Source organism: Bombus affinis, chromosome 9, assembly GCF_024516045.1.
Source record: "Bombus affinis isolate iyBomAffi1 chromosome 9, iyBomAffi1.2, whole genome shotgun sequence".
Taxonomy (NCBI): Eukaryota; Metazoa; Arthropoda; class Insecta; order Hymenoptera; family Apidae; genus Bombus; species Bombus affinis.
Genome location: NC_066352.1, coordinates 8,945,853 through 8,973,769, shown reverse-complemented (window position 1 = coordinate 8,973,769; position 27,917 = coordinate 8,945,853). Strand labels below are relative to the sequence as shown.

General features: G+C 34.2%; 1 protein-coding gene across 3 annotated transcripts in view; it reads right to left on the bottom strand.

Annotated features, from left to right (window-relative positions):
- The window catches only part of LOC126920503 (uncharacterized), a 174,507-nt gene that overhangs the window by 34,367 nt on the left and 112,223 nt on the right, over positions 1-27,917 (bottom strand). For all 3 annotated transcript variants that reach the window (XM_050730974.1, XM_050730975.1, XM_050730973.1), the window contains 2 exons: positions 9,253-9,358; positions 6,523-8,284 (listed from right to left, as the gene is read on the bottom strand). In XM_050730974.1, coding sequence (XP_050586931.1) covers positions 6,523-8,284; positions 9,253-9,358 — 1,868 coding nt within the window. The remainder of the gene's footprint in view (positions 1-6,522; positions 8,285-9,252; positions 9,359-27,917) is intronic.

Below are 27,917 nucleotides of genomic sequence, written 5' to 3'. Positions count from 1 at the left end.
ATAGCGTTTTTGATTTTAAAAAGCTATCCAGAAGTATAGAAATTTTTATAAATGTTGTCGAAGATTTTGCGAACATTGTTGAAGTGTCTTTAATGATTTGACAATATATTGGGCTGTAGCAATTTTTTGCAACAGGAAATTTTCGATTTTTAATAAATCGTATTTCATTGTATCCTGAAGAAATACGTAAAAGCGAAGAAATTAAAATAACATATTGCAAAGAGAAGTTAATAAATTTAGAAATAAATAAAACGATTAAAATATTATATATATAAATAACAAATCGTTTGAATTTCACACGGTAAAATTTACTGAAAGAAATTTTCATGAAAAATTCTTGAATATTTATAATTTAGAAACCTTCACACTTTTTAAATACCATAAATTTTTTTCGAGTTCCCAGAAAATATTCAAGTCTTCGTGTTTCAAATGTTTTAGAAATCTTGGAAATATTTGGACTTAAATAATTTAGAATTGTAGTAAACGGAAGAAAAATTCTATATCCACGTACGCAATAAATCTGGTATTTTTCTTCATTTTTAAACGAAAAGATTTCCTAAATGGAAAGAAAATATTCCATTCGTAAACATTCACAGTCTCAAGATATTTGAATCTTTTGAAAACTTCCAAGTTGCTAATTTGAAGCCACCACCTTGCGAGTTTGCAAACATTTTCTCCACTAAACAATTCTAAGAATCAATTCCACTCTCACCAACCCCCTGCCACGCTCACAATCTCAATTTGTCACGTATCTGAAAATTTCTCCGCCCATTTCTTCAGGATAAAACAATTGAAATAAAGTAAGAAACACAGAACCGTTTCAAACATATCGAAAACTTGAAACACTTATTCGTTTTATTCTTCGTTGTATTAAATTTCCTACTGATTGCACTTTCATCGATTACACTTTCATACTAATTCCACTTCTGTTCGTGAAACTTAATTCCAAGACTTCACTGTTTAATCGTAATTTATAAAATGTTTGGAATAGATTTCAACAGTAGGTTTGTTCGTTGTGATTATTATTCATTCATTCATCAATTAATCATTCCACTGTGACGATATGTTAATAACAAGTGAGTAAAAAAGGAAAGAAAAAAAAACATTCTACATAAAAATGTAAAAATAAATTAATATTAACAATGTTCCTGATAATATACGAGTAAAGAGTATGAATTTGTCAACACAGTAAAATCAATAAATCACATACTATCCTTGTAAGCTACTCTCCTGCAAAAAATATCTCTTCAATTCTAATCATATCAGGATACTATAAATATGTATTTTCTAAAATCTCATCAAAATCCATGAAAAAGTCCCAATATTAATTAAGATTTGCAATAAATTACATTTCTTGAACACTACTATTACAAACAACACCAATGTTCAATCTAATTATACGCTGGAGAACTAAATCGCAAATTAAAATTAAATGGCCCGAAATTTATAAAAAATTAGAAACTACCTTTTCAAAACTCTGTTCGATAAAACCCAGCCCGAATAAAACTCCAAATTAATCTTCTCGCTCCTAAACAACTCGATGCAGAAATAAAAAGTAAAACGGTAACGCTAATATCTCGCCAACTACTTTCTGTTAAACTTAATTAAAATTCTTAATTGCCGAAAAATTAAATTTGAAAAGGAAGCCATAATCAGCGAGCAAACTTTTCGAAACTCTGTTCAACAAAATCCAATACAAATGAAACACCAAATCAATCTTCTCTCTCCTAAACAACTCGGCATAAAAATAAAAAAAAAAAAAAAAAAAACAATATACCATTCAACTCGATCCTAAGTTAAAGCAAAACTTGTAAAATTTCCGAATGCCCAAAAATTCACAAGAGAAAAAGAACATCACGATCGACCGATCGAACTTCCCAAACATCGGCACAAGTCAAACTCCAAATTGACCTTCTCTCTCCTAAACCGCCCAATGCAAAAATAAAAAGATGAAGAAAATACGGGAAGAGGAAATCAATTATTTAAAAAAAGAGTGCGCGAAACGAAACAAAAAGAACGAGCTACCTCTCACGTTCGTCCGCGATGCCAAGGTGTTCACTGTCGCATCCCGCTGCGTCACTGCAAACTGGCTTACTCTGATCTAATAAACAACGCACTCCTCTCCGCGTGTACTACGCTCGAGAAACGTGGCGTTACACGCGCGCGTCTGACGCTCTCCAAACAACGTCACACACTCATCTCACATACATTTATACACACACACACACGCACACGCATACATACCTATTCACGTACATAAATCTAACACTTACACGAATTAAGTTCACGCGGACACGTACGTACGTAAGAATATTTAGTAGTTTCTTTTTTTCTGAAAACTATGCTTTTTTTGTTTCGTACAAGTCGAGAGGCTACACGAGACTGCGGAGAGCAGAGTCGAGGCGGTCAGAATCGCGACTAATCGCGAGCAACCACCTCCAGGAGCGTTCTCCTGCGAGTGCATGCACACGCAGACTCGTTACTGTTATATGTCTGCCTTGTGTATACATATAGGCGTGTCGGTGTATAAGTGCGGACGCGCGAGTCCACGCGAGTTCCGAAGGTTTTGCGATCGCGTGGGAGGAAGTAGCGACGAGCTTCGCTGCCGCAGAGTTTCCCGTCTCTGTTTCCTAGATTCTGCCTCTTCCGCGTCTCTCTTTAACGCGTAGTTGCGTCTACAGCCAATAGGGTGGATAGGAAGAAGCTTTTGGGGATGTTTTTCCTAAGGGACGTTAACTCTTTTACGCGCTATCTCGTGTCTATGTAGTATCCTCATGGAGTAATTAAATAATAGATAATACTGTTTGCAGAGTCGGTAAATAGTAGATTTCTTGGGTTTTGGTAAAGCTATTTTGGGGTTATTTTTAGCATATTATATACAGAATGGACTGGAAGAAGTTCTTGAGGATGTTTTTCTTGGGGGATATTAACCGTTTTATGTACAATCTTGCGTCTGAATAATTTCATAGTTTAATTGATTGTAAAGATATTAAGTACTAGATGCCTTTAATTTTGCTGAAATTATTTTGGCCTTAAGTTTTGGTATGTGGTGTGATTTTTTTTTTTTTAATATCAGAAGGATATGTGTCTTTGTTATTAAGAATTGTTACAAGTAGAATACTTCACTGTTGTTGAAGCAAGATTCGACTCTGCAGGGGTTGATCTTCATGCAAATTCGTACTTTTGTAAACCTAATTAAGGAAATAAAATCTCAGAAGAAATGTATTTCCTCTATCGAATATTATAACAAGTACTACACTCTGGGTATTTTGGTTATTTTTGCGTAATATGTGCAATTTATGGATTCTGGCGATTTTAAATTTCCTACGAATGCATAAAGGTCCGCAGTCTATTGATCAGCAGACCGCGGATTTTTATGCAATTTCAACGCGCGGTTTGAAGGATTTATTTTAGACATCGAGAACGCAGATACGAGCTTAATTTCGTCCCGTCCTTTTTTCTATGCAGTCTGTTAAGAGGGTGGGTTTCTTTTAATTCGCTTTAGTTTAATTACGAAGAGATGTCGGCTATAGATTAACGTAAGAAACAGACCCTCGCGATTCTATTTCTATTTTTCTATTTTTCAAAATGTTCAAATGTTGAGTATATCGTCATTTTTTCTACCACTGACAAATAAGTATTTCGTTATAAATTTCTGACTTACTTTCAAAGAAAGACACATTTTAAAGGAAACCAACCGTCTGTCGGTTTTCTGAATTTTCATGCGGCATGCAATATACTAAAAGCAAATGATAATACTAAGGATATGTAGGACTCGTATAACATTTATAATAGATAGAAGTCTTTTCGAGGGCAAATAGAATTCGTACAACATTCACAAGTTCCAAGTCACGTAAATCGTTAGTGACCTGCGACAGGAACCGAAAATAAAATTTTCACGAGACAGAGAAGCATACTTAGACTTAGTTTCTCGACAAAGCGCTTATAAGAGAATACTATAGTTTCAAGAACAGCTACTTATCCACGAGTAAGTATTTTACTATGCATTCCGAATTTTCTTTTCAAATTTTCGTGTCCGTCAATTTTGTCATAAATTTATTTACGGTAATAGGCGTATTAATTCGAAGATAATTTGGAATACCTACCGTGTAAACGGATATATGTTATGTTATTTAATCGCAATTTTTTCAAGCCTCTTTCGTAATATGCATAGACAAGATTGAAAAATCTGTTAATATATATCTCTTTTTGGCAACAAACAAAATTCGTAGGATAAGAATATTAACTGGGCTATCAGTGAACCATGGTAGGAACACAACATAAAATTTTCACATGGCAAAGGAAGATACTTATTGACGCATCTCCCTTAACAAAATATGTATGAAAGGGGCAAGGTAATATACCAAAAATTTATTTGCACTACAGTTTTTCTATAAATGACCTTTTACGAGACAATATTTTACGATATATGTTTCTAACTTTCCCTTGAAGTTATGTCAAGCCTTAAATATATTATCTACTTTGATATATGCAAATAAAAATATTAAAAGTGTATTTATAATACAAATATAGAATATAAAGGATGCATTGAGAAACATAGCATTCATTTTGGATCATACAGACCCAAGAACAGCGTAATCCATGTAAACGAACATCTTTCTATTTTTTTTTTTTTTTTTTTTTTTTTTTTTTTTTTTTTTTTTTTTAATTATTCAACCCTTCTTTCACGAATATCCCGTATAAAAATACTTCGACCGAGAATAGCTATACGGTAAAACAGAGAAAAAGTTTCATCACTCTGTTTCTTGTCTTTGTCTTCTCGTTTGATGACGTCGCCACGAGCGTCTTGCTTCTTCCTTTCGCGTTATTATTCCTATTCACTCGTTCTTATCTTTTATCGTCTGGTTTTGTGCCGTTCCGTTCCTCGCTACGATTTTCCCCCTCTTCAGCGCCATCTTTTCACATTTATATTTGCGTTCGGTTGCTGCAATCGACTCTGGTCTGCTCCTTTAACCCACTTTCCTGCCTTTTCTCGCTGCTTTTTCCGCTACCTGCTTTTGCCACTTCTTTCTGACGTTTCGTTTTTGGTTTGTTGAATCTTTCATATGGCAAAAGGGTGGAAAGAGGCGTGTCGCGATTAAATTGGAAATCGCTGGTTTGAAGTATTAATAGTCGCGAGGTAGCTTGGTTTGTTCGACGACGTTAATTGTTTCAAAGGTTTCTGTAATTAAATGTTATGTCTGCACGGATTTTGAAAAATTGTATTTCATCCGTCTCAGGATTTCTTAATTGGATTTTCTGTCTCAGAATTCATGGACTATATTTCGTCCGTTTTGCCATTCTCTTTGATCATATTTCGTTAACTGTCTTAAATTAAATTTTGTTAGTTGTATTTCAACTGTTCTGACGTTTTTCAGTCGCATATATGCATTTCGCTCGTTTCAGGATATTTTAAATTCCTCAATGAATTTGTATTTAATGGAATAAATTATAATCAAGAAATTACAAAATATCACAGAACAATTTGAAAAATAAAAGAGACGAAAGACAACGAGCTAGCTATCGTAAGAATACCGAGATATCGAACGTAGTTAACGAAAATAATTAATTCGCAGGCCTGTTTTAACCGCTCACGATCGATTAGCGAAGGAAAACAGGAACAAACGAAAAAAAAAAAAAGGTAAAACAGAGAAAGGGGTGGCGGCTATAGAATTTTCGGGTCGCGAAACACTGTGTGGTATTCTACACGACCTAGATTTTCAACCAATTGTGCGCATTTCGCGGGATTCCTACGGTCACTCGCGTAATCCATTCGACTGGCTGCACGGAAAATAACATTGTATACATTAATCGACGTTCGAAGCCTTTTTCAGGATGCCATGAATCGTGGAGAGAACTTTCGGTTGGCGAGATCACCGCCGATAATTAGCTTCGTCCAATTATTTATTATCTCTTTCCATCAGAAACGGATAGACGACTTGGAAAAATAAACTGAAAAGGTGTATTCCCAAAGGAGTAGATATTCGTCAATTTAGAAGTCAGTATATGAATAGAAATCAGTCGTATATTATGCAATTGATTATTTCCAGCACTAACCGGTTAATTCTATTAATGGAAAGCTTCTACGAAAGCTTTTAAGAATTTGATAAAAGTAGTTTGACGACTGTGATTATAACTAACTAGATCTGGTATTGATTTTTAAATTTCAGGATTTAAGCTCATAAAACGGCACGTAAAAGTATTTGCACATTTATAATAACAAATTTTTGCTGCGCGTGTTATATGATACGTTGAAATTTATATCGGCACATATGCGATGAGACTGATATATTAGTAAAATTTGACATCCATCCGGAGAAATATATTTATTGTAAACATTATGTTTAGTAGAAAATTAACATTAACACGAATAAGACAGCTTATGTCCCATAAATGCCCCAACTATTTCTCAGTCTTGCATTCTCGAACATTCGCTGCTTAAACAAACACGTTGAAATATAAAACATTTCTCCATAATTAAAAAAAAAAAAGGAAGAAACTCTCAATTTCTTGTTCACTTACCTCCTAATTATCTTCTCCACGCCAAAATCCACCAAACTATCTCGATCGTCGTCCACGTTCCTCCTCCTCTCGATAGCCGCATTTTCCAACAAAATCGTCAGTTCGGGTTGATCCGGTTGTGCCAATGTACCAATCATAAATCCATCACGTTCTTTCAATTTCGTCACTTTGAAACCCGGCCTTTTTGAACCTTCGCTCCTTGTCCTGTTCAATCTTCTGTCCTTGTCTCCATCCACCATTTCCTCTTCGTCCCCAACTTCAGACACTTTCGACAGGTCCAACAAAATTTCCGTTTTGATGTTTCTCTCAGAAATTTTATTCTCCTCGCTGCTCTCGGCCAAAGCGTTCTCAGACGTGGATTTGGCCAGACTGATCAGCTGTAGATGCGACGTGTTCACAGTTTCCGGCGATGGAACCCTTCCCGTCCTCACTCTCACCGAGTCAGAGACCACAGCCACTTCCGGCGGCGAATGTATTTCAATTTTCATCGCTTCGTCCACCCTGTTCGCGGCTGCTTCCTCAGCAGTGATTATTCTAGCCTTTACCAACTGAACCTCCGGAAGAATTCCATCTATCTGTTCACTGGTATCCTCGAAGAATATCTCTTCGACGTTTTCCTGTATCCTAACCTCTTTCTTCGTGTCGTCCAACAGAGATTCCCTGGAAGATTCTCTGGAAAACGCTCTGGGTTTCTTTCTCATTGAACTTCGACGTTTAGTGGCTGGTACCTCTGCCTCAGGACTCGTCACGGATGGTTTAATCTCTTTGACACCTGCTGCTGGTTTCTCAGGTGTCGCCACTGTCACTTTAATCGACGCGGAGATCTGTTTCTCCGACTCGATAGAGGATGGAGTCTTTACTTGCTCTTCAGGTCTTCTTATACTCTTCGTTCTTATTAATAGCTCGTCTTTCGAGGTTTCAGGTTGAACTTCCTGGGCCTCTATAATACTGGATGGACGCGTGATTCGTTGTTCTCTGTAATCACCAGGTGCCTGGACGTCAGTCTCAGGTTCACTGACCGGGATCACCTCCGAGTAAGTGAGCACACTGTGCTTCGTTAAAAATTCTGTCACTCGTTCTATACATTCTTGCTCTCTGAGACTTTTCCTTTCTTCTCTTGATCTGATCACCGCTCCCTCCATGTCTTTTCGCCTTCTGGGCTCGTCTACTTCGGTTCTAGAAACATCCGAAACAGGTTCCTCCACTTCGTCTATTTTTCTTCTGGAAGATCTTCGATCTTGTTCTTTCCTCTTGAAAACTTTCTTCTTCGCTCCTCTTTCACCTACGTCTGTTTTGCTTAACGTGTCTCTGGACGTGGACAGTCGTTCTTGCGAGTCCATTCGTCTCAAGGTCCTTCTTCTTTCAGCGTCTGCACGTCTTTCTGTGGCGGTCGATGGCTGAGCTGCGCTCTCAGGCACTTTTTGACACGGTTCTTCCTGTTCTATCACTGGCTCTCGTTTTAACTTCACTTTCGGTGTTGCCTTCTCCACGCCGGTCGTTATTTCCTGATTGTACTTTATGGCTAGCTTCTTGCTGAGTGGCGTGGCGCTGCTGTCAATGATGATCACGTCTTTTTCGTCTAACGGACTCGTTGGTTTGAAATCGTGGACGTCGACTTCGATGGTTTTTAGAGGTTTTTTTAGTTGGCCAGGTTTCGGAGGATGTTTTGTTGGACTGCAGGTAGGTGTGATGGGCGATGCATCCTTCCAGTGATCTTCTTCCTCTTCGGATTCCGGTTTGTCCATTGACAGTTCTGTTACTCCTGCAGGGTGAAAATAATAATGATTACAGTGGTTTCTTTTGCGACGAAACGGTGTTTGGGGATTTTTTGAAGACTCTTCGTTACGTTTAGTTCCTGAGAAAGAGTTAAGTTTTAAAAGCTCATTTGGATAAAATGAAAATCTTTTATTCTTCTCAGTAAAATTTTCAATGATCTTTCAGGCAAAATGTAAATGAGAATTTTGTAAAAATTCATTGCTGTTTATGCTCAATCTTCATAGGAGTTGAAGTTGCGAAAATTATTTCTATATGTAATAATTTGTTCTAGCAAATTAAAATGTGGAATATTCCGTTGCAAGCGAATGAGAATTTTTTTTGAAGAGGCTCCTTGGTAGTTGTGCTTTCAGTTTTATGACAATTTAGATAATATATTTTCCTTTCTTTAACAAATTGCGAAATTAACAGCAATAAAGTTGGACAGTTTGCATAGAAATGTTAGTTTCCTTTCTTTGTGAAATAAAAATATTTCGATATGAACAAGTTTCGAATAATTATTCTGCCATTGGTAATTGTTCATATTATCATGTACGAGTGTCAATGAGCACGATGATCTTTTTAATTATCTTATGAGCTGTACTCGTAACTTACTGTCGACTATTATCGCAAACGTATTCTTCGGATCATCCAACTTGTTTCTCGAAACTCAGTGAATCAAAACTGACTGATTTGAACTAGTACTGCGCAACTACTATCACAGATCTTTACCATTGACACGTATAATGCATCTAACCAAACAAAAATTAGATAAGATATTTACACTTGACTCGCTTTCACGCGCCAAGAGATTCTGTACACAATATTGACACACACACAGTGATCAATATAATGGAAACCTTAAGGAAACCTTCATCTAACGGTTGATCGTTCTTCGTCATCGCGTACTTCCAAAAATATGAAAAATTCCTCAGAAAAAAAGAAAAAAAGAAAAAAGTCGATCGACATGAAGAATACCTGATCTGGAGGAGAGGAAGTCCTCGAGCTCGGCTGCGTGATTTGTCGTTTCGCTTTCGTTGGGGAAGCTTTTGCTGCGTCTTACGGGGCAAATCGGTGGCACCCTCTGCCGTAGGATCGGCCATCGGGACATACAAAAGAACCGAGAAAATAATCAGACAATTAATGCCATCGTCAGTGTCTATCGACAAATGGTCCTCTATTGTCGCGGATATAAAACAGTGGAAGAAAACGCGCGGGAGATCAGAGAAGCGGTTCCAGACAAAATGCTACTTCGAGAATGGAATACAGATACAGTTTAGCTAGCTCGAAACACGTGGTCATTTTGTGGGTGAAACGAGAGAGAAGTTTGGAGTTAGAGCTGCTGCCAATGATTAATTTCAAAGTCGATTTGATTAAGTTTGGAGAGTTGGTTAAACCGATGACACGTAAAGAAAGTGGAAAGATCAAAGTGATGATAGCTCATTAAATGAGATTGATCTTTCTTTGGTATTTCCTTATTTTTTATATTTGATATTTTTCTGATTTATCAGATTATCGAGTCTTTATGGGAATAATTATTTTACTAACTTGTAATCAGTTAATTTATCGTATAGAAGGTAAAACTAACTCAATTATGTTCTAGTTTTTTTGAATGTTCTGATTTTCGTCTACAATTATACGTTTATATATATGTTTCAATTTCTTTTTTTATTTTGTTAAATAATTATCATGTATGTACGGTTCTCGACATTACAAAATACAAACAAAACGTGTCAACGTTCGTCGCAGAAACATTCGAAAGTACAGAAAATTCAGTGAATTAGAAAAGTGTACGGAGCATTCAGTAGAAGCGGACCGTCTCTGGTCAGACACAGCACGATAATAGCATCTCCATCAATTGATTGTTTAATTTATTATCTTACGATGATGTTGTACACTATAGGAAATTAATATACGATCATTGGCAGCATCCGAAGACGAAAGCAGAGAACACGAAGTCAGTGGAGCAGTAGATCTGGAAGTTATTATACAGACAGTCTTGGATATTTACGCAGTGTGAAGAGAGTCAGAACAAAGCGCAATTTGAAAACATTTATGGAAAAATTTCTAACTACTATTTACATCGCTATCTTCACTACGCTATTTTTTCAACCCTCCCCCACATTTTTTCAAAATTTAGATAAGCATTCAAAATGATTTATTATTTCTTACTTTTTTAATCAAACAATTTCTTTATGGTTTCGAGGAAGCAATGCTCACAAATAATATTCCGGAATTACACCAGAAATATCTTTCTCGAAATTTACAAGGCAATAAATAATCTCTTGATAATATCTCGTTGGGAAAAAAGGATATTTCAAATTTAATAAAATAAGCTCACTGTTCCAATAGTTTGTTAAAAATGCCTAACTATTCGACGTACCACGTCGTTCTGTTATCATTGCGTAGTTTCAGAAATATTTAAAATTCCTTAAAAAAATATGCAAAGTATTGAAAAGAAAAGAATTAATGGAAAATAATTTTTCCAAAGCTCGAATATACATTTCTGAAATTTCGATATTTCATATGAGAAAAAAAGGAAAGAATATTCTTCGATCACGCTATAGTACGTGATACATAGGCAACGCTACATTATCGGTGCTGGCGTTCACAATATATGCTGCAAATGTTATTATGTAGTACCCATTACTTGATAACTAGCGTATATACTGACAGCGTGCTGAAATTAACAAATATGGTACACGCTTCTATCAGTGCTTGTTCCTTCAACGATGGTCAATTAATACAACATCTCGATTATTCAAGCACTGATTAACAGAATATCCGATTACTCGATACGCTAAAATATAAGATAACCAAATACAAATTTACGTTTCCTGGGGAACTTTGAATAATTCGTTGCTCCTGTTTTTTATTCAACAGCTGCAGAATAATTAAGTGGGAAACGCCTAAATAATCGGGAAGTTGAAATAATAAACTTAATGTATAGTACAATAGCAAAGTTGAAATAGTAAATTGAAGTGCCGTAAGTGGATATATTCAATGGAAACGAAAAGCGCGTTTCCCAATTAATTTACTCATTTTGTTTTCCAATTCAGTTAATCATTAGTTCGAATAATCGAGTTTTCCACGACCACGGTTTTTTCTTTTTTCTTTTATCGTTTGGGAAAAAATGTTCAGTCGTCCGGCCAACGTTACAGCTGGCGTAAGGAAGATATTTAAAAGAAATATTATAAAATATATTAATGAAATAGAAGAAAAAGTCGTGTTTCCACGCGACTACTTCAAAGCCAACATTGGTGTAAAATAAATTTCTTGAATCTTCGTGAAAGTAGAGCTGCGACGCTGGCAAAACAAATGCTTTTTTCCCAAAGGATACCGGTTAATACTACCACTTTGAGATTGATCGAATCTTCGATCAATATTTGTCCACGTAAGAAGAAAATTCTCTCTCGATCAAGTACGACTGTTGATCAAACAGAACAAACACTTTGGGGCACGATTACTTAAGAAAGGAGATAGAAAATGTTGAAAGCAGCACGACATTTTATGTACAAACTGTACAATATACTTCGAGTCGAAGTACCCTTCGTTTTCAACCCTTTGCAAAATTGAATAATAAAAATATGACAAGTGAAAGCACATTGTCTTTTATCTGGTTTCGAGATCAAATACATATTTCTGCTAGCTTCAGGAGTGTTTCAGAAACGTTAACTGCCATAAGTAGATAGGAAATATTTATGCGAATTCATATTTTTACGAGTGGAATTGAAATAATTGAATGTAGATAGAAAATTGATGCACGAAACACAACGAATGCTATGTTTGGAAACTTTCTGTATCTTTTACATTCCATGTGAATTCTACGCATTTTTACATCTTCCAATTTCCTACAAATAGGCTTAAAAACCCCCGTAAGATCGATTATTAACTTTTTACAAAGCTTATCTACTAATTTCAATCGGTGAATGTTTCTTAAATCGAAACGTATCGAATTAGGAATAGAAATTAGCAGGTAGATTTCTTTATTCGCTTCAGAAGTTATAAGTGATATATTAAAATTCAATGTAACATTGATCAGAATGAAACAAAGGGTTGAAAAAACGATTGAAAAGGTTTTCAGTGAGAAGAGAGCAGGTTCAAAGGTGTGTTGCCTACTTAAATGACACTGTATCTCTCGATAACAATTTGTTCGTGGCGTTCTGTCTTCGTGGAAGTCGCCATTTCGTTAGGAAAGACAAAATAAAGTTTCTCTTTATTAATCCCTTGTCTTATAACTCGTTTAAATACGAAAATCGTTAAGATACTATAGGAATGTACGATCTAACGATTATTTCAATTTGTAAGTTACAGAGAAATTAGAAATTGAAACGAAAATTTATTTTCCGCTATACTGTATCGCGAACATAATACGAATATTTTAAGACAAAGGATTATACATGAACTGGTAACTCGTTCGATTATGTTCCTCACCTTTTTATTTGTGTGCTTCCTATATCAGTTAATTTATGAGATTCGACGAATTATTTTCTATAATTGTTTACATGATTTGTGCTATATATTGTAGTATAGTGTAGTATCGTGGACAGATTGCCTGGGAGATATCGGGTGTGTGTTGTCAGCGTTGTCAAGGAGTGTTGTCAGCGTTGTCAAGAAGTGTTGTCAGCGTATTTAAAAGAGAACCATTGTAACGAGAGTAATTAGTGAGGAGTAGTGACCGTGTAAACATAGATTGACGGAGTATCAAACCATATTGTAACAATCGTAACGTTATCAAACCTACTAGCGCTATACCATTTCCTACATATATTTTGTGTAATTGTAAATTATAAAATAAAGTTCACACCAACGCACGCGGACGATCTTATAAATTTTCACGGGGAAATCAAAGGCTGCACCTGGTTTGGAGCGCCATAAAAATGTAAAACGGGCTTAAAAATCTAAATCGAAGGTAGAATTGAAGGAATCGATAAAAGTACTTCGTTTGGTAATTTTGCTTTATTTTTTTATTGAAGTTTCTTCGTTTTCGTTTCGGTTAGAGCATAAAAAAACTTAGCTACGCTTAAAACATGGCCTTCGATGTGAAAAATATTATGATCAATTATTTCATGAAATAATTGAATTTTAAACGCGATATTGTATATAAAAATAAATAGATGATAAAAATTCATGCTCTTTTTCGAAACACGTCATTCGATGTTTCAAAATAAAAAAAAAGGAAATAAATAATTGACAGTAGCGTATAAAAAATTGCCTATTAGTATCTTGAACAAGAAACAAAAATAAGACACATACATGCACTTGCAATTCAAATGGTTTCCAGAATCGACCGAATACATAAATTAAAAAAATTGGACAGTTCCGAAGAAATGAATTGTACAAAATGTCAAAGTTCTATCGTTTCTCCGAATGTCGAAATGTCGTTTATATTTCGCCACGTTTTTACTAACAAAACATAATACTGCGGCGTTTCCCAGATAAACCGAAGCGCCAGGAAAATACCGATATATTTTAACAAATACAAAATTACGGAAAAGTCTGAACGCCTATCCTTAAAAAAAAAAAAAAAAAAAAAAAAAACACAGAAACAACATTCGCTACAAAATCCCGGGTATTTCGAATTTAAACTTGCAAACGCGTCAATCCACGAAGAATCAAACACGAGAGAATTTTAAATATCACCAAATTTCTGCTCACTGAAATGTCGACGAGAAACATTTTATTGAAAAACTCGAACGATTCGACACCGAACGCGTCTCAACAATAAAAAAAAAAAAAAGAAAAAAAGAAAGGAAGAACAGAACAAAAATTACGAACGTGACGAAGATATAACAAAGACCATCGATCGCGAAGGAGGAAGGAACTTGAAGGGTTTGCACGAAGAACAACGTAAAAGCAAAGGAAAAAAACAGCCATGTATAATGTTACATCGTGATTGGTCATTGCTCTCCGATATGAATATCATTGTTATTATTAAAACGATCATTAGACGAGCACATTGTATATATATATATATATATATATGTAATAATAATTAGATACTATATATAAATACTATATATAGTATGTCATTAATTAATCTTTTTTTCTGTCTTTCTTTTTCATTTCGTTTGTTCTTTAATTTCAGTTTCGTTCGTTCTTTGGTCAGGTTAACTTGCGGCAATTTGATCGAACTTCGCAACTTCCTAAACGGTTCCGGTCTGGACGTTTAAGCATTGTCCTGAAAATGAAAAATGAAATAGCCGAATTAGTAGCGGGAACGCGTGCCAGTTGCGCGCGAAAACAGTTATTCAAAATATGAGAGAGAAAGAAAAAAAGAAAGAGAAGGTAGTTAAAGGATATGATGGATCTAGCTGCGTCGCGGATCGATACTGTACGCCATTCCACGCGAGCATTCCTTTTAATTTCGAACACAGCAATAAGCGACTCGACGTATAGAAATATTACAGGGTGATTTATAGACGTACAACGATTCTTTTCTAGATGGATTCATGAAAGAATTGGTAGTTTCTGTTGCTTTCTTCTTTTTCATCAAAAATAGGAATAATTTTGCCAACGATAAACGTCAGTTTTTAGAAAGAAACAGACATGAATTGTAGATTTTAACGAGTACGTTTTTTAGATTCTATGTAGTGAGCCACGAAATGAGGATAAAGAACAACGTTAGAAGATTGGTGCTTATGTAACAGAAGGCGCATTTAATCTGATAGATATTAAATTAAATACGATTTAAATTTGATTTACATAATTCAATTTAAATTTAAATTCGGCTACTTTGATATAATTGGAATTTAAATTGAATACCACACGTAATGATGTGTTTTCGTTTAATCTTGTGAAAATGAAATCCGAAGATTCAGGATTTATCGCGAAATAACGATAACATAATATTATTTAGTTTGCATGCAAACTTTTACGTCATCGTGTGTATCCAGCGAAGAATATTTTTTGACCAATAAAATACAAAATTACGACTAATTATTCACCTGGGACGGTTTTAAAAATCACCCTGTATGAACATCTTTCGCGCAATTTAGGTAGCGGAAACGGCGAATAGATCTATTTAAACGGAAGAAGAATAGCATTTGATGCAAATTTTGACGAAATTCAACCCTGAACTGGAAACATCCGACGCAATTCTCTGATGATATTAACATACTAATAAAAAGAAGAATGTAACGCTTTGGTATATACAAACATAGAACAAAATATCTACATGTGCATCTGAAGGGAAAATTTATAAATGACAAGTATTTTAAACACACATTCGTATTGTTTCAGACAGAACGAATTATTTTACTATTCATTATTAATAGACATTCAAAACATTCTGTATCGATTATTCGTTATGTTATTAAATTACGAATAAATTAGAATTAAAAAGTCGTTAATAAGATAAATGAATGATATAACAATTACCTTCCGAGGTAAAGTAACAGAGACTGAACTCTTCGACAAAATCTACTTTAATATGCGATAAATATCATGACTATGAAGATCTAAAAATGTACACGGAAATTCGAAACATTTTAACGACTCCAATGAACAATTTCCAAGTCTAATTTAATCTTTGGAAAATATAAAATATCTGACGTCGCCCCATTTCTCCAGTTAAGGGTTGAAAATCGCCACAAAGTGAGAATTCGTCCGTCTATTTAAATTCTAACTTCTAATTCATCTAAAATAATTGAAGTAAAAAAAAAAAAAAAGAGAAAAGAAACTAAAAACGAAAAGAAAATTTCTAAACAGCTACAGTGTTATATTCTTCCTCTATAGTAAACGATTCATGCTTGTGTAAGTATAACAGATGCTGCAGCAAAGAGCACAGTGGATGTACGTATCTCGACAAGGCAAACCTTTCTCATTTATTTCTTTTAGTTTACCACCGTAAAATCGACCTTAACAACATAAAAAGTAAGCTCAAAGAATCGTGCAACTGCAATTCGGATCGATTTTCATGGAAATTTTGCCTTGTGTAAGATCGAGGATCGGACTGGCGAAGGGAAAGTTTCGAAAGTTTCTTAACAAGCATCGAATCGATTGTTGAAATGCACTTATGCCATTTAAACGTCGTATTCTAGGTACCTTCGGCGACGAAGAAACGACTCCTGATGAATTTAATTGATCTAAGGAAGTTTTAAATTTAAGAGAAGCAATTCGATGGTCACAAGCGAGAAAAATGAACGAATTTCTGGAGATTGCGAAACTTCGAAACTTCCTTCGTTCTGTCTATGCCACATTTAACTTGAATTTTTATGTTCTCCTTTTGTTCGTTCTCTTCTTCTTATCCTCCTATTCCGTTTCTATCTTTTCCTTTAAATATATCGTTGATCGTGTCGATGCAGGGATGCAAATGATAAAGCTGGATAATTTCTTGTTTTTAAATATGTACGAACAGAGAGAAGGATCATGTGCTCGTTGTAATAGCAACGATTACGATGATAATACTGGTCTAATATTTTAACGATTCGTTGAAATGCGTTCGAAAGTTGATATTAATATCATGAAATTATCTTGAGAAAATATATTATGAGATCGAATAGGGAAACGCATACTTCTTTGACAAAAGAAAACACGAGGAAACTTTTTACTGTTTTAGTCAGTTTGCGGTAAATAATATTTGAAATTCGAGAAAATCATAGATAAATATAAACGAGAAACATTGTGAGTACGCACAGACTTTTCAAGTACAACTAAAATAATTATTACGAGCTATTAATATATTTCTGATTTTTTTTTATTTTAAAGCAATTCTTATTTGATGTACGCAAATTAAATATATATCTTGAGGGAATTTTTATAAATTTCTTTATTTATTCTTCACGCGATGGTAAATTATTTTTCCACAAATCTCGCTAAATCTCTACCAACATCTGATCTCACATTTTCACCTGCAATATTACCACTTTTAATCAATCTAGCTCTACTACTCTCGTCCAAAAACAGGCCGCAAAGGGCTGAGTTCATCAAAGACCAGTAACCATCATGAAATGATCCCACGTTCCCTCGTTTTGCTGGATATTCCCAACGCGAGCCAATCGAAACTACCGCACTGACACGACCACGTGATAATGCGGCCTACACACACTGAAATATTTTATAATGCAAAAGCATCCTGACCTACATGATGCAGCTAACAATGTGTGCACTATATGCATAGCATATTATCCTGGGTAGATTGCAGATATTTATGGAAATACATGTTTTGGCAGACAGAACTAAAGAAATGGAAGCTAAGTAGAGATTTGCTTCATTTTCCAAATGTCACACTTCTTTAATTTATTCTTAATTAATTCCCTTTATAATTATACAGGGTGGTTGGTAATTGGTGGTACAAGCGGAAAGGGGGTGATTCTACGCTAAAAAAGAAGTTGAAAATATAGAATAAATATTTTTCGTTTGAGGCTTTGTTTTCGAGAAAATCGACTTTGTAGTATCGACAATGATCTACAGTGAAATCCGTTATAACGAGACGTGATAAAGTGCACGCGTACCGAGCGAAAATTCACAGTCGATTTTCTCGAAAACAAAGCCTCAAACGAAAAATTTTTACTCTATATTTTCGACCTCTTTTTTCGCGTAGAATCACCCCTTTTCCGCTTGTACCACCAGTTACCAACCACCCTGTATATTCTACTTCGGATAGTTTCTTTTTGTATACTGTATGTATTTTGCGCGTTTTGGCAATGAATTTATTAATTAATAAGATGTATTTATGAATGCATAAAAATACGCAGTTCAAACATTAGAATATCATTCTCGTTCATCGATCGTGGTGCACCTTTTAAGGAGATAATTTCTCTTTATTCTTCGTTTGAAAACTTCTACGCAAGATTATGAGGATAACTATGAAGATACGTGCATCGTTTCACTGTGTGTAGGCCTTGATTAACCCTGCTACATATTTGGAATTATTTAAAACTCAGTCGTGTCTTCTTATCGTTAAAAATTCTGTTATTAGCGTACACGATTTTTGCTAAGTTTACGCAGTCTCGATTTTGCTTAAAAACTTTGTTTAACCTCTTACCTTATAACATGTTCTATGATGATTTACTTTCAATATATCCTAATCAATAATCGATAGATACAAGGATCATCGAAGTGTCGTATCTGTACGATATCTTAACTCTAATGATTTTATAAATGTCATAAATTGAAATTACATTTAAGATAAAATTTAAGATAAAATAATCCTTGTTTCTGGTTATCTTCTTAAGTCCAATCGCGAGTGTAGCTCAATGTTATAAGGCAAAGGGGCTACAGCCATTTGTCTCGTTTTACTCAGAACGTTCGTTGCAACAAGAAAACAGTCGTGACATAAAAATCCAAAGACAGTAGCGGGGTTAATTGTCAAATGAAAATGATAATGACGATGGTAACACAGATGATTAAGTACCAACGAATGACTATCGCGTGCCTTCGAGACTCAATTCATTGTACGATGCCCGCGTGTACACACGTATATATCGTACGTACACGTGCATACTTCGAAGCGATCCAAGTAACAGGAAGAACAAAAAAAGAAAAATAAAGAGAGAAAAAGGAGAAAATAGTGGAAACTAGAAAAAGAAAAAAAAAACAAAGAATAAGGGCAAGTATAAGGGAGCCTGCGAGGAGTAACTCGATACAATCGTATACAGCGTATCACGTGAGATTTATGGACAGATATCCAACATCGAAGGAAAAAAAGGCTTAGTATGTCGCGTACTATGATTCAAATTTACTATATTTGGCTCGATATATTAGGTTAGTCGAGAAGAGTGTAATACGTCCAGGAGAACTGTATCCCCTGTGTCTAATGGTAACACGTGTCGATCCCCGGACAACGAGGACAGTCTGCTGATAATAGTGAAGAAAGGTGCCAGTGAGTAGTTAGACAGTAGTGGAATGCTCTAATAGATTTCTATGAAAAAAAAAGCGAGAATAGGTGAGAACAGAAATTGTTGCATACCAGCGATGATCGATCGTACGCTCGAGGATCGAACTGAGAAGGGGTGAAGGCGATTTTTCATGGGGAGAATTTATAGTGTTACCTTCATTCAGGGCTTTGTACGCTTTCTGAATTTCCGTGTAATTTTGTCTTTTTTTAAATTTTTGGCTTCCTTTCTTTGTTACGTGGTAACTTATGATTGGTATTATTATTTAAGTTATTATTTGTTGTTAGTATTTGTTGTTTATTTTGCTAGTAATGATTCGTTTTCTATGAATTTTGCGTGATTCTGATGAAGGACATTATAGTTATTATTAATGTTGCATGAATTAAATATAGCACTTGAAACAAAGTATTATGGTATATTATTAATACTTGTATTTTGTTAATTTTTACCTTAAAAAAGCGATGTTATTTATTAATATTTTTCACGAATTATGTATGTTTCACATATTCTATTACCAACATTTCGTATGAGTTTAATATTATTATTGTTACGACAGTAATTTCATTTACCTCCAAAAGGGAACACTGTCTGCCATTAATGTTTCTGCTTATTCCCAAAACGATACTTGCACTCGTCGTTAATATTTCACGAAATCTCTGTATGCCTTCCATAAAGGGATGCCATTAATTTTCATTTGATCATTAATTCTACCTACCCTTAACCGGAAATGCCATTTACTGTTAATACTCTACCATCTCTAGAAACCAACAGGGATTGCCTGAGAAGGGAGGGTAACACCATAAAAGCTCTGCTCGTACGTGTGTGGAAAGAAAGAGAAAAACAACCACGATACTACTTGTAATATTAGCAAATTAACAAGTTGCAAATTGTAGATTGTGCTAAACATCTTGTTTAATCATTATTCTACAAGAGAATTTATTAACATTAACATCTTGTAACTTGTGATTTGATGAATATCGCTAATAATAGCTATATATAATTAACTATACCTTTTATACGAATTTTCTAGATTTATAATTATATATTTTTAAGAATTTAAATAGTCTATTTTATATAAAAAATATATGGATAAAAGTTTGTTTTATGTATCTTTCATTTAATTTTTTTTTTTTTTTTTTTTTTTTTTTTTTTTTTTTTTTTTTTTTTTTTTTTGAATGCAAAGTTTAAACTTTAGTGGTCGATAATTTAAAAGTTAAGAGATTGGGCTAGGTGACAGGAGGGTTCTCTACTTTTCCACGGTGGTTGGTATTCTCGTCAGCTAATGCCTTTGCCTTTTTGCAGTTTAATTCCATTATAGTGTGGTCTTTCGCCCCTTTTTTTGTGTCGAGAAGCCTTCTGAAGGCCTCTCGATGAGCTCGCACGAGTTTCTCTCTTCCTCTTTCTCTGTTTCTCTCTGGTGCTTTGACTTTTCGTTACGACCGTCTCCCCTGATCTGGTTAACGCGTTAGCTTGGTGCAGAGATAATGGACTCTCGTTTATTCCTCGGCAAAGGGTGAATGAATCTTTGGACGAATGAAATTATTTTGAATAGATTATTTCACGGTTACGAGTTTAAACGAACTCTGTAACGAACTTTTAAGATGTTATTTGGAATTTAATATAAATTTCTGCGTGCAATTAATTTTAATACGTAACCTCTGTGTATTTATTTGAGAATTTTTAATCTGCTTTCCCGATGCTTCTTCTTAACTTTTAACGTAACGATATAACCATTATTTAACTAAAAATTATTATTATTCAATTTACAGGAACACATTTAGCAGGATAGAACCTTCAAATTTTGTTTCCTTGCATTATTACTTACGCAAATTCCGATATTAATTCATTTTTTAATATCACAGAAATATATTTAAAAAAGAGAATATTATGCTGCAATGACAGTTACTCGTTAAAATCATTCATTGACTTTTGACAACTGCTTTTTTGAAATAAGGCTTGATTACGAAGCTATTCATAAAGTTCTTCTAACAAAAGAGCTGGTTCTAATAATAAATAAATAAAATTGCTTAAGAACATTGAAATTTCGACAGCGTTTAAACGATCATTATCTCCGCACCTGAAAATTCCATTTTTCAGCCGTATACCCTGACGAACCACGTTCTAAAATCCTTTCAATTAATACAGAGATAATTAACTATCTCTTCCTGTTCCTCATCCACTGTTTCTGCCTCTTCCCTCTTCTATCCTACTTCGTCGAATTATACAAACAGACAAACGGCAAATGTAACGTAACTATAATAACGCGAAATAAAAATCTCCGAGAGAAGGTTTAAAGAAAAAAGTAGGAGGAAAAGAAAATTGTCAAGAGGAACGAAACAGTTCTCTAAGAGGAAAAATGAAAAACCAAAGATCGCTATTATAGTAAGGTCCTGTTCGTGTATACACGTGGGTGGTGTGAATGGCGTGTCTCGTGTGCACGTGTGTACCAGATGAGCGTGAGCTCGAAGGACAGTGAAAAGTCAGTCGAATGCAAAAGAAATGAACAAATTATTCGTTCGTTCTGTTCAGCTACTCTACCAGGCAACTTTCATTCACTATTACAATCGTTTTGTTCAGTACTTACTCAGCAGTTCTCGATGGTTGGTCATTCTATAAACCCATCCGCGGTAATTGCCACAACTATACTGAATAACAAACGTCGTTTCTCATTCGTTCTCGCCCTTTCTTTCTCGCGCGACCCCATTTCTCTTCACATACACGTGTTATTATCTGATTCTTTTCTTTTACTCCCTTTGATATTATTTTATTCGCATAGAGTTGTTCGTTTGACGACACTAAGCAATTTGCACACTCGTCGCGGCGACTTCTTCTAGCGGTCGTATTTTTCTTTCGTTTTATTTTTCTTTTTATCTTCTTGGCAACGATTTACTACGCCCCGATAACTTGGTTATCCGAGCTCAGCCGTAGACTAAGAGTCTTGGTTTGCGCGATCGATAGCTGGGACCACAATGGCCCAAGCAGCCGCGACACGAGCAACACGCTCCTTTCCTTCCACGAGTTCATCGTTTATTGCTCGTCGTTTCAGTGAAATTCGTTCTGATTCCGATACACGAACTGCCTCGTGTAAGCGATTTACTGGCAATTTCGATCCTGTTCTTTCTTTATGCTGACAGATATATTTCGTTGTAACGTAAGAATAGTCCTGTTTCTATTCATTAGCCATTTATTGCTATGTTTCTCTTCGAAATTGTTAACCCTGAACTTGTATCGATAAATAATTACAATAACATTTTGCTTCTATTTCGTGATAAATATCGTTACTAGCGTCGATGATGCTTTAAGTCTTGAATGATAGAAATGTTGCCAATTAGTATCTTACGTTAGAAATCAATTACGTTGCGATATGCGTATTGATGCAGTATGAACAATTCAAACGATATTGAATAATCTGAAACAAGTAATTCAGGAATTATAATGCAGTTTCTTTAGCATCTCAAAATTTGTATCTATAATACCAATAATTAATTTTAAGAATACAATTTATCGTTTCTTCTATTTTCTAATAATACCCTCGAGTAATAAATTTATTGTCCGTATTGAGAGTAAATTGCGGCAAAGTGTTGTGTTAATAAATCAATGAGAGACGTATCAATTCAGGTCATCGCCAAACAAGTTAACGTGACAATGTACATAATTGAAAATCGTGATAATTGAGAGATATTAAGAAACGACACGAGAGTCAAACGAAGCGACGTGCCGCAACACATTTTAATTCTAATTTTAATACCAGCGAAACAGAACGTTCTTCATTTGACAATATTCCTTTGACGATATCCCTCCTCTTCCATTTCTATTTTTCAAGGCGATAATTTTCAAAATTTGCATTTCAAGTTCAAGTTCGTTATTAATGATACTTCGTTACCTACGTTATGCTCCGGGCTAATAGATAATTTCCCTATGAAATTTATCGCCACATTATGCTTCTTAACATACTATTACGTGTTTTATTTGTGAATTATTCGTAGAACGCGTTCAGCTGCAATTTCATGAACTTTTAATACGTAGAGCGTTTCGCCTGAAATACAGCGTAGATAATAATCGTTCGAATTTTAAGAAGAAATGTTTTAGAACATTTTAACTTCAATATCCTTTTCAGACTTGATCGAAAATGCGAATGCAATTATTGCGAAATTATGCATCGCGTGTAATTGACTCTGTTCGAGTGAACTTCGAAATTGTTTAAAAAACAGGATCGAAATGCGGACGTATCGCTTCCACCAACTATTCCATCGTATTATCTATTTTCACATTTTTCGGTTCTCTACATTTTTAAGCAAAATATTACGCGAAAATGCGAGGTTGAATTTAAAAATATCTAAACGTGCCGGAATCAGTCACGTATAAAACGAGTGAATCCTACCATTTATCTCGCTGTAGCGAAGCGAAAATCTCCGGGGCGATTTCCAATTTCCGCGAAAATGAAACTAAAAAATTGTCTATTTTAAATAACACTGAAACAATAATAGTTAATCCTGTCACAATTATACAGCATTTATATCACTTTAATTTCTTTCTATTAACCAAATCTTTAGATTCGTAATTTTCACACTGTGATTTTTTATATTTCCGAACGTTACATTAGCGTTGGAAATTCTTCTCAGAATTCAGAGTGAAACAAAATATAGAAATTCGGATTTAAACCGCGTTAGAGATAAAAATCACAATGAAAAGCTGTTTCAACGATAAAAGGATAAATCTAAAGGAAATGTATTAATTTAAGAACACCGCAAGCAGATTACTGCTGAATTCCAAACTCACTTTAGATATTTCCTCTTTTCCAAAACGAAGTCTCTGAAGGCTACTATACTCGCTTTCTAAATTAAGAATTCGAAAGGAAATCCATTAGCGCAAACTGATTCCGGCTGAACATAAGGTACAGATGTTTCTTCGTTGAAAAAAAGAAAAAAAAATAGAACGACCTACAAAACTGAATCAAATTCACTGGAATTGTTTATCACGTTTAATTGAACAGATAATTTGAACAGTTCGTTAAAAGAATCTGAAGAATCCCTTTGCTTTCAAATTTGATGGCTTAATGTGTCAGATAGTTTCAAGAAGAATTATGAAAAATTAGAGAAATCACGGAGAAAGTGAGAAATTATTGTAAATACGAATCCTGTATTTATAACAATTTAGCTGTTATCGCAACAAATTTAAAATAAAATTCTATATTAAATTATTATTATTTCAAAATTTTATCTTCTTTACTAAACATGAGATATATTTTTCCTGGTACATTCTATATTTTAATTAAAAGAAAGTGTAATGAAACAAAAACGTTTTTAACATAACAAAATGTGGTCGAACATAATGGAAAACAATTAATGAAATAAAAGTGTGAGAAATAAATAAATATTTAATAACAACAACAAAAAATAAACAGGGATAGGAAAAGGTTCGGATGGACAATGTTAAACAAAAATAAAAACAACCTGTACGGCACCCTATTTATTATCTATAACTGATACACGTGCTGTAAAATCTTTATTCAAAAATTCAAAGGAATATTCTCCTCGTACCATTCATTTTTCCATGTTTTTCGTTCGACAAAATTAATGGTCATATTAACCTACTTCGCTAAAACATTATATTTGGAAAAATATACCTATCAAAGACGATTAAATCCACGTAATTACATTACTCTGGTCAATTAACAGTCTTATATACTTTTCTAAAACATAGAAGAAAAATGATTAATTCGTGCCGTAAATAGTAAATAAAATTTCATAACTACGTTAAAGTGAATCAAAAAGAAAAAAAAAAAAAAAAGAAAAGGAAAGAAATCGATAAAACCTGTCGAGATTATAGAAAAGAAGCTAACGAGAAAAGCTTCGTAAAAAATCTAATTTTATCGATAGTATTATAATCTTGGAATAATTTCATTGCATTGTGAACAAAAAATAGTCTCTAATTCCTCAATTCGTCTCTTACAATTAGTCAAAAATTCGTTTCGTCAAACCGAGTTAAACGGATTCGATTGTCTCAGCAAAACCACGAATACAACTATATAATAGTTACTAACAAGTCGAAAAATACTTGTGCGGGTAATAGTTAATCGACGCCTTGATAACGAGTTGAATTAAGTACTGTTTGAAACGTCAGACGGGTATCTGGCCACGTTGAACGCCGTGTGAAACTTTGTTAGAGGAATTTTGATTTCAGTAACGGATATGGTTTGCTTGAAGTCATTCGCTCAAGATGACTGTTAACAACACCAACACGTAAACTGTGGATCTGATTTACTATTCCTTTGGAATTTTAATTAAATAACGTTAATAAAAATCCTAGATCCACAGGACACATTCACAATTTTGCGAAATTATTAATGCAGAATGTGTAATAACAAAATCTTATATTTATTTGCTGTTCACTTATTGTTCGTTTACTATCAATTTCTGACAATGTACTGATAACTGAGAGATTCGTGGGAATAAAAATCATGTTAATTCATAGGTTCTATAACCTAATGCATAAATTTGTATAAAATCATTTTACAAAATTTCGAGCGAATTAGTTAAACATACAATTCATTTAACTAACTAGTATATTACTCAAATATACAATTCTAAACAAATTTGTAAAAATTAAATCATCTTCGTGTATTCTCCTTTGTCAATGTCAGGATTCAATAAAAATACTTGACAAGATCGCTCGGAAGATCATCCGATGCATCATTGGAAGTAAGGGAGTCGACCTTGAAGTATCAATTAATTTCAATCAGACTATAGCAGAGCTGCCTGTACTGAATTCAATTTCTTTATAAAATTCCATTTCTGTTCGATTTTTATATTTTGTTATTAAATATATGTAAATAGATTCAACTTTCTAGCTCTGTTTGTGATAAATACTGTATCACACGACGTAAAACGTATTCGAGATTGCCACTGGACGGATAACTCCGGAAAACACGCGGGAATCGCTTCAAAACCACGATCATCCTGTAGGAACGACCCTGGGGAAATACCTTCAAGCATCGTCACTGATTTATAAGTTCCAAGAGGCCAACAGTAAAACAATAAAAAAGATATCCAGGAAAAAACCGAAAATGCTTAATCGATGCGAATTTCGCTGGAAAAGTCGGTCGTCTCGAAGACACGCGAGTCACGAGGCGAATCCATTCGATAGACGTGGAAACAGAGGCTGAATACATGTCTTGAAAATATAATTTGAGCAAGCACAGACAGATTCTTTTAAGTTCGTCATATAACGTGTACAGTTTGACCAATATAATTTTGCCACTCATTTGCATGAGTCGATAAAGAGAAAATGATATTAAAATCAGATCAAAGATGATTTTTTTAATATTTAGGATAGCTTAGTACAGTATCTAATTTCAAAAGAGGATAGATGATTTAATGGTAGAAGACTCAAGTACTTTTCACTCCTACTCTTTTTTTATGTTTCCTGTTATTACTTCTTTTAAGCAATTTTTTATTTCATAAAATAATTACTAAAATGAATTTGTCGCTATTTTAGGTACACAAGGAGATTCTTCTTTTAAGATCAAACAATCGCTAATAATTATATTCATATTTGTGAAAATAATTTTCAATTTGTTAATGAATTAACTTGATTCAGTTGATCTTTCTAATGTTAAGATAGTAGTCATGTAAACTTAGGGTTTGTTCGCAGATTGTATTGATTCTAACTTCAGTGGATCTGTGTACAATTGTAGACTGTTCCACTATTGCAACTCGAATTCCTTTATATCCTTGTTGATGGTCTACTGCAGAAATGGTACGATCTAACTATCAAAGTTACATTGGTCAAACTATACACCTAAACCAACATTATTGAAACCAAATCTCGCTGAGCGTCTCGGATCTCTTCTACTCCTGTCTACAACATACAAGAAACTACTTGATATATATACAAACGTTCATGTCATGTACATAACATCTAATCTTCATAGACGTTGGATATTGGTTTATCATAGATATATCTTTAGAATATTGAGCGGTTACTCTAACAATAAACGTATACTGCAATTCAGAAAAACGGTTGGATGAATGGATTGAAGCATGAAAGACTTCATTATTGGACGATATTGATAAAAATTAGTGACGTCTATTGATAGAGCCTCTCATAAGATTTTCTACCTCTCGAATTGGAGGATTAAATTCTCAATAAGTTGATGGTCGAACGTAATTTCAAATCATATACATACAAACATTATGTATTCTTATAATGAATATGAATAATATATCGATATGCAGAACCACTGTGTGTATGCAACATAGATTTTATGAGTCAAAAGAGGAACAGTTGAAATTCTAATAATTAAATCCTATTAACAGAATTAACAAAAAGAAAGCGGAGGAAATGCTAGCGAATCTCTATTACAAGAACCAGTCGATTTTCTGGTCTGTTCGTAATTTGTCGAGGAATAAACAGTTTATATAATAGGTGCTCACTAATTTTCCCCGCTACTTATTATTTTCCGTTTACGTAATAGAAGCTCACATTCAGATAAGTGAAGCCAACCAGCAATAGTTTACTTAATCAGGCATTAATTAAAATTTCGTTCTAGTAAATGGAGTTCTATTGTAACAGAATTTAAACTTGTATTACTTTCTAACCATCAACCTAAGGAAAAAGAAGAATCCAAATTAAAACCAACCGATCTAACATAACTTCTTTTCTGTTTCCAGCATTATCTTAAAACAGTGCGCCATATCCAGGAGTAGAAGATCCCCATTTTACTCAAGAGTATCAATCTAAATTCATTCTAAATCCATTCTAAATCCATCGTTCTTAGAAACTCTCAGATTTAACAAGATTGTG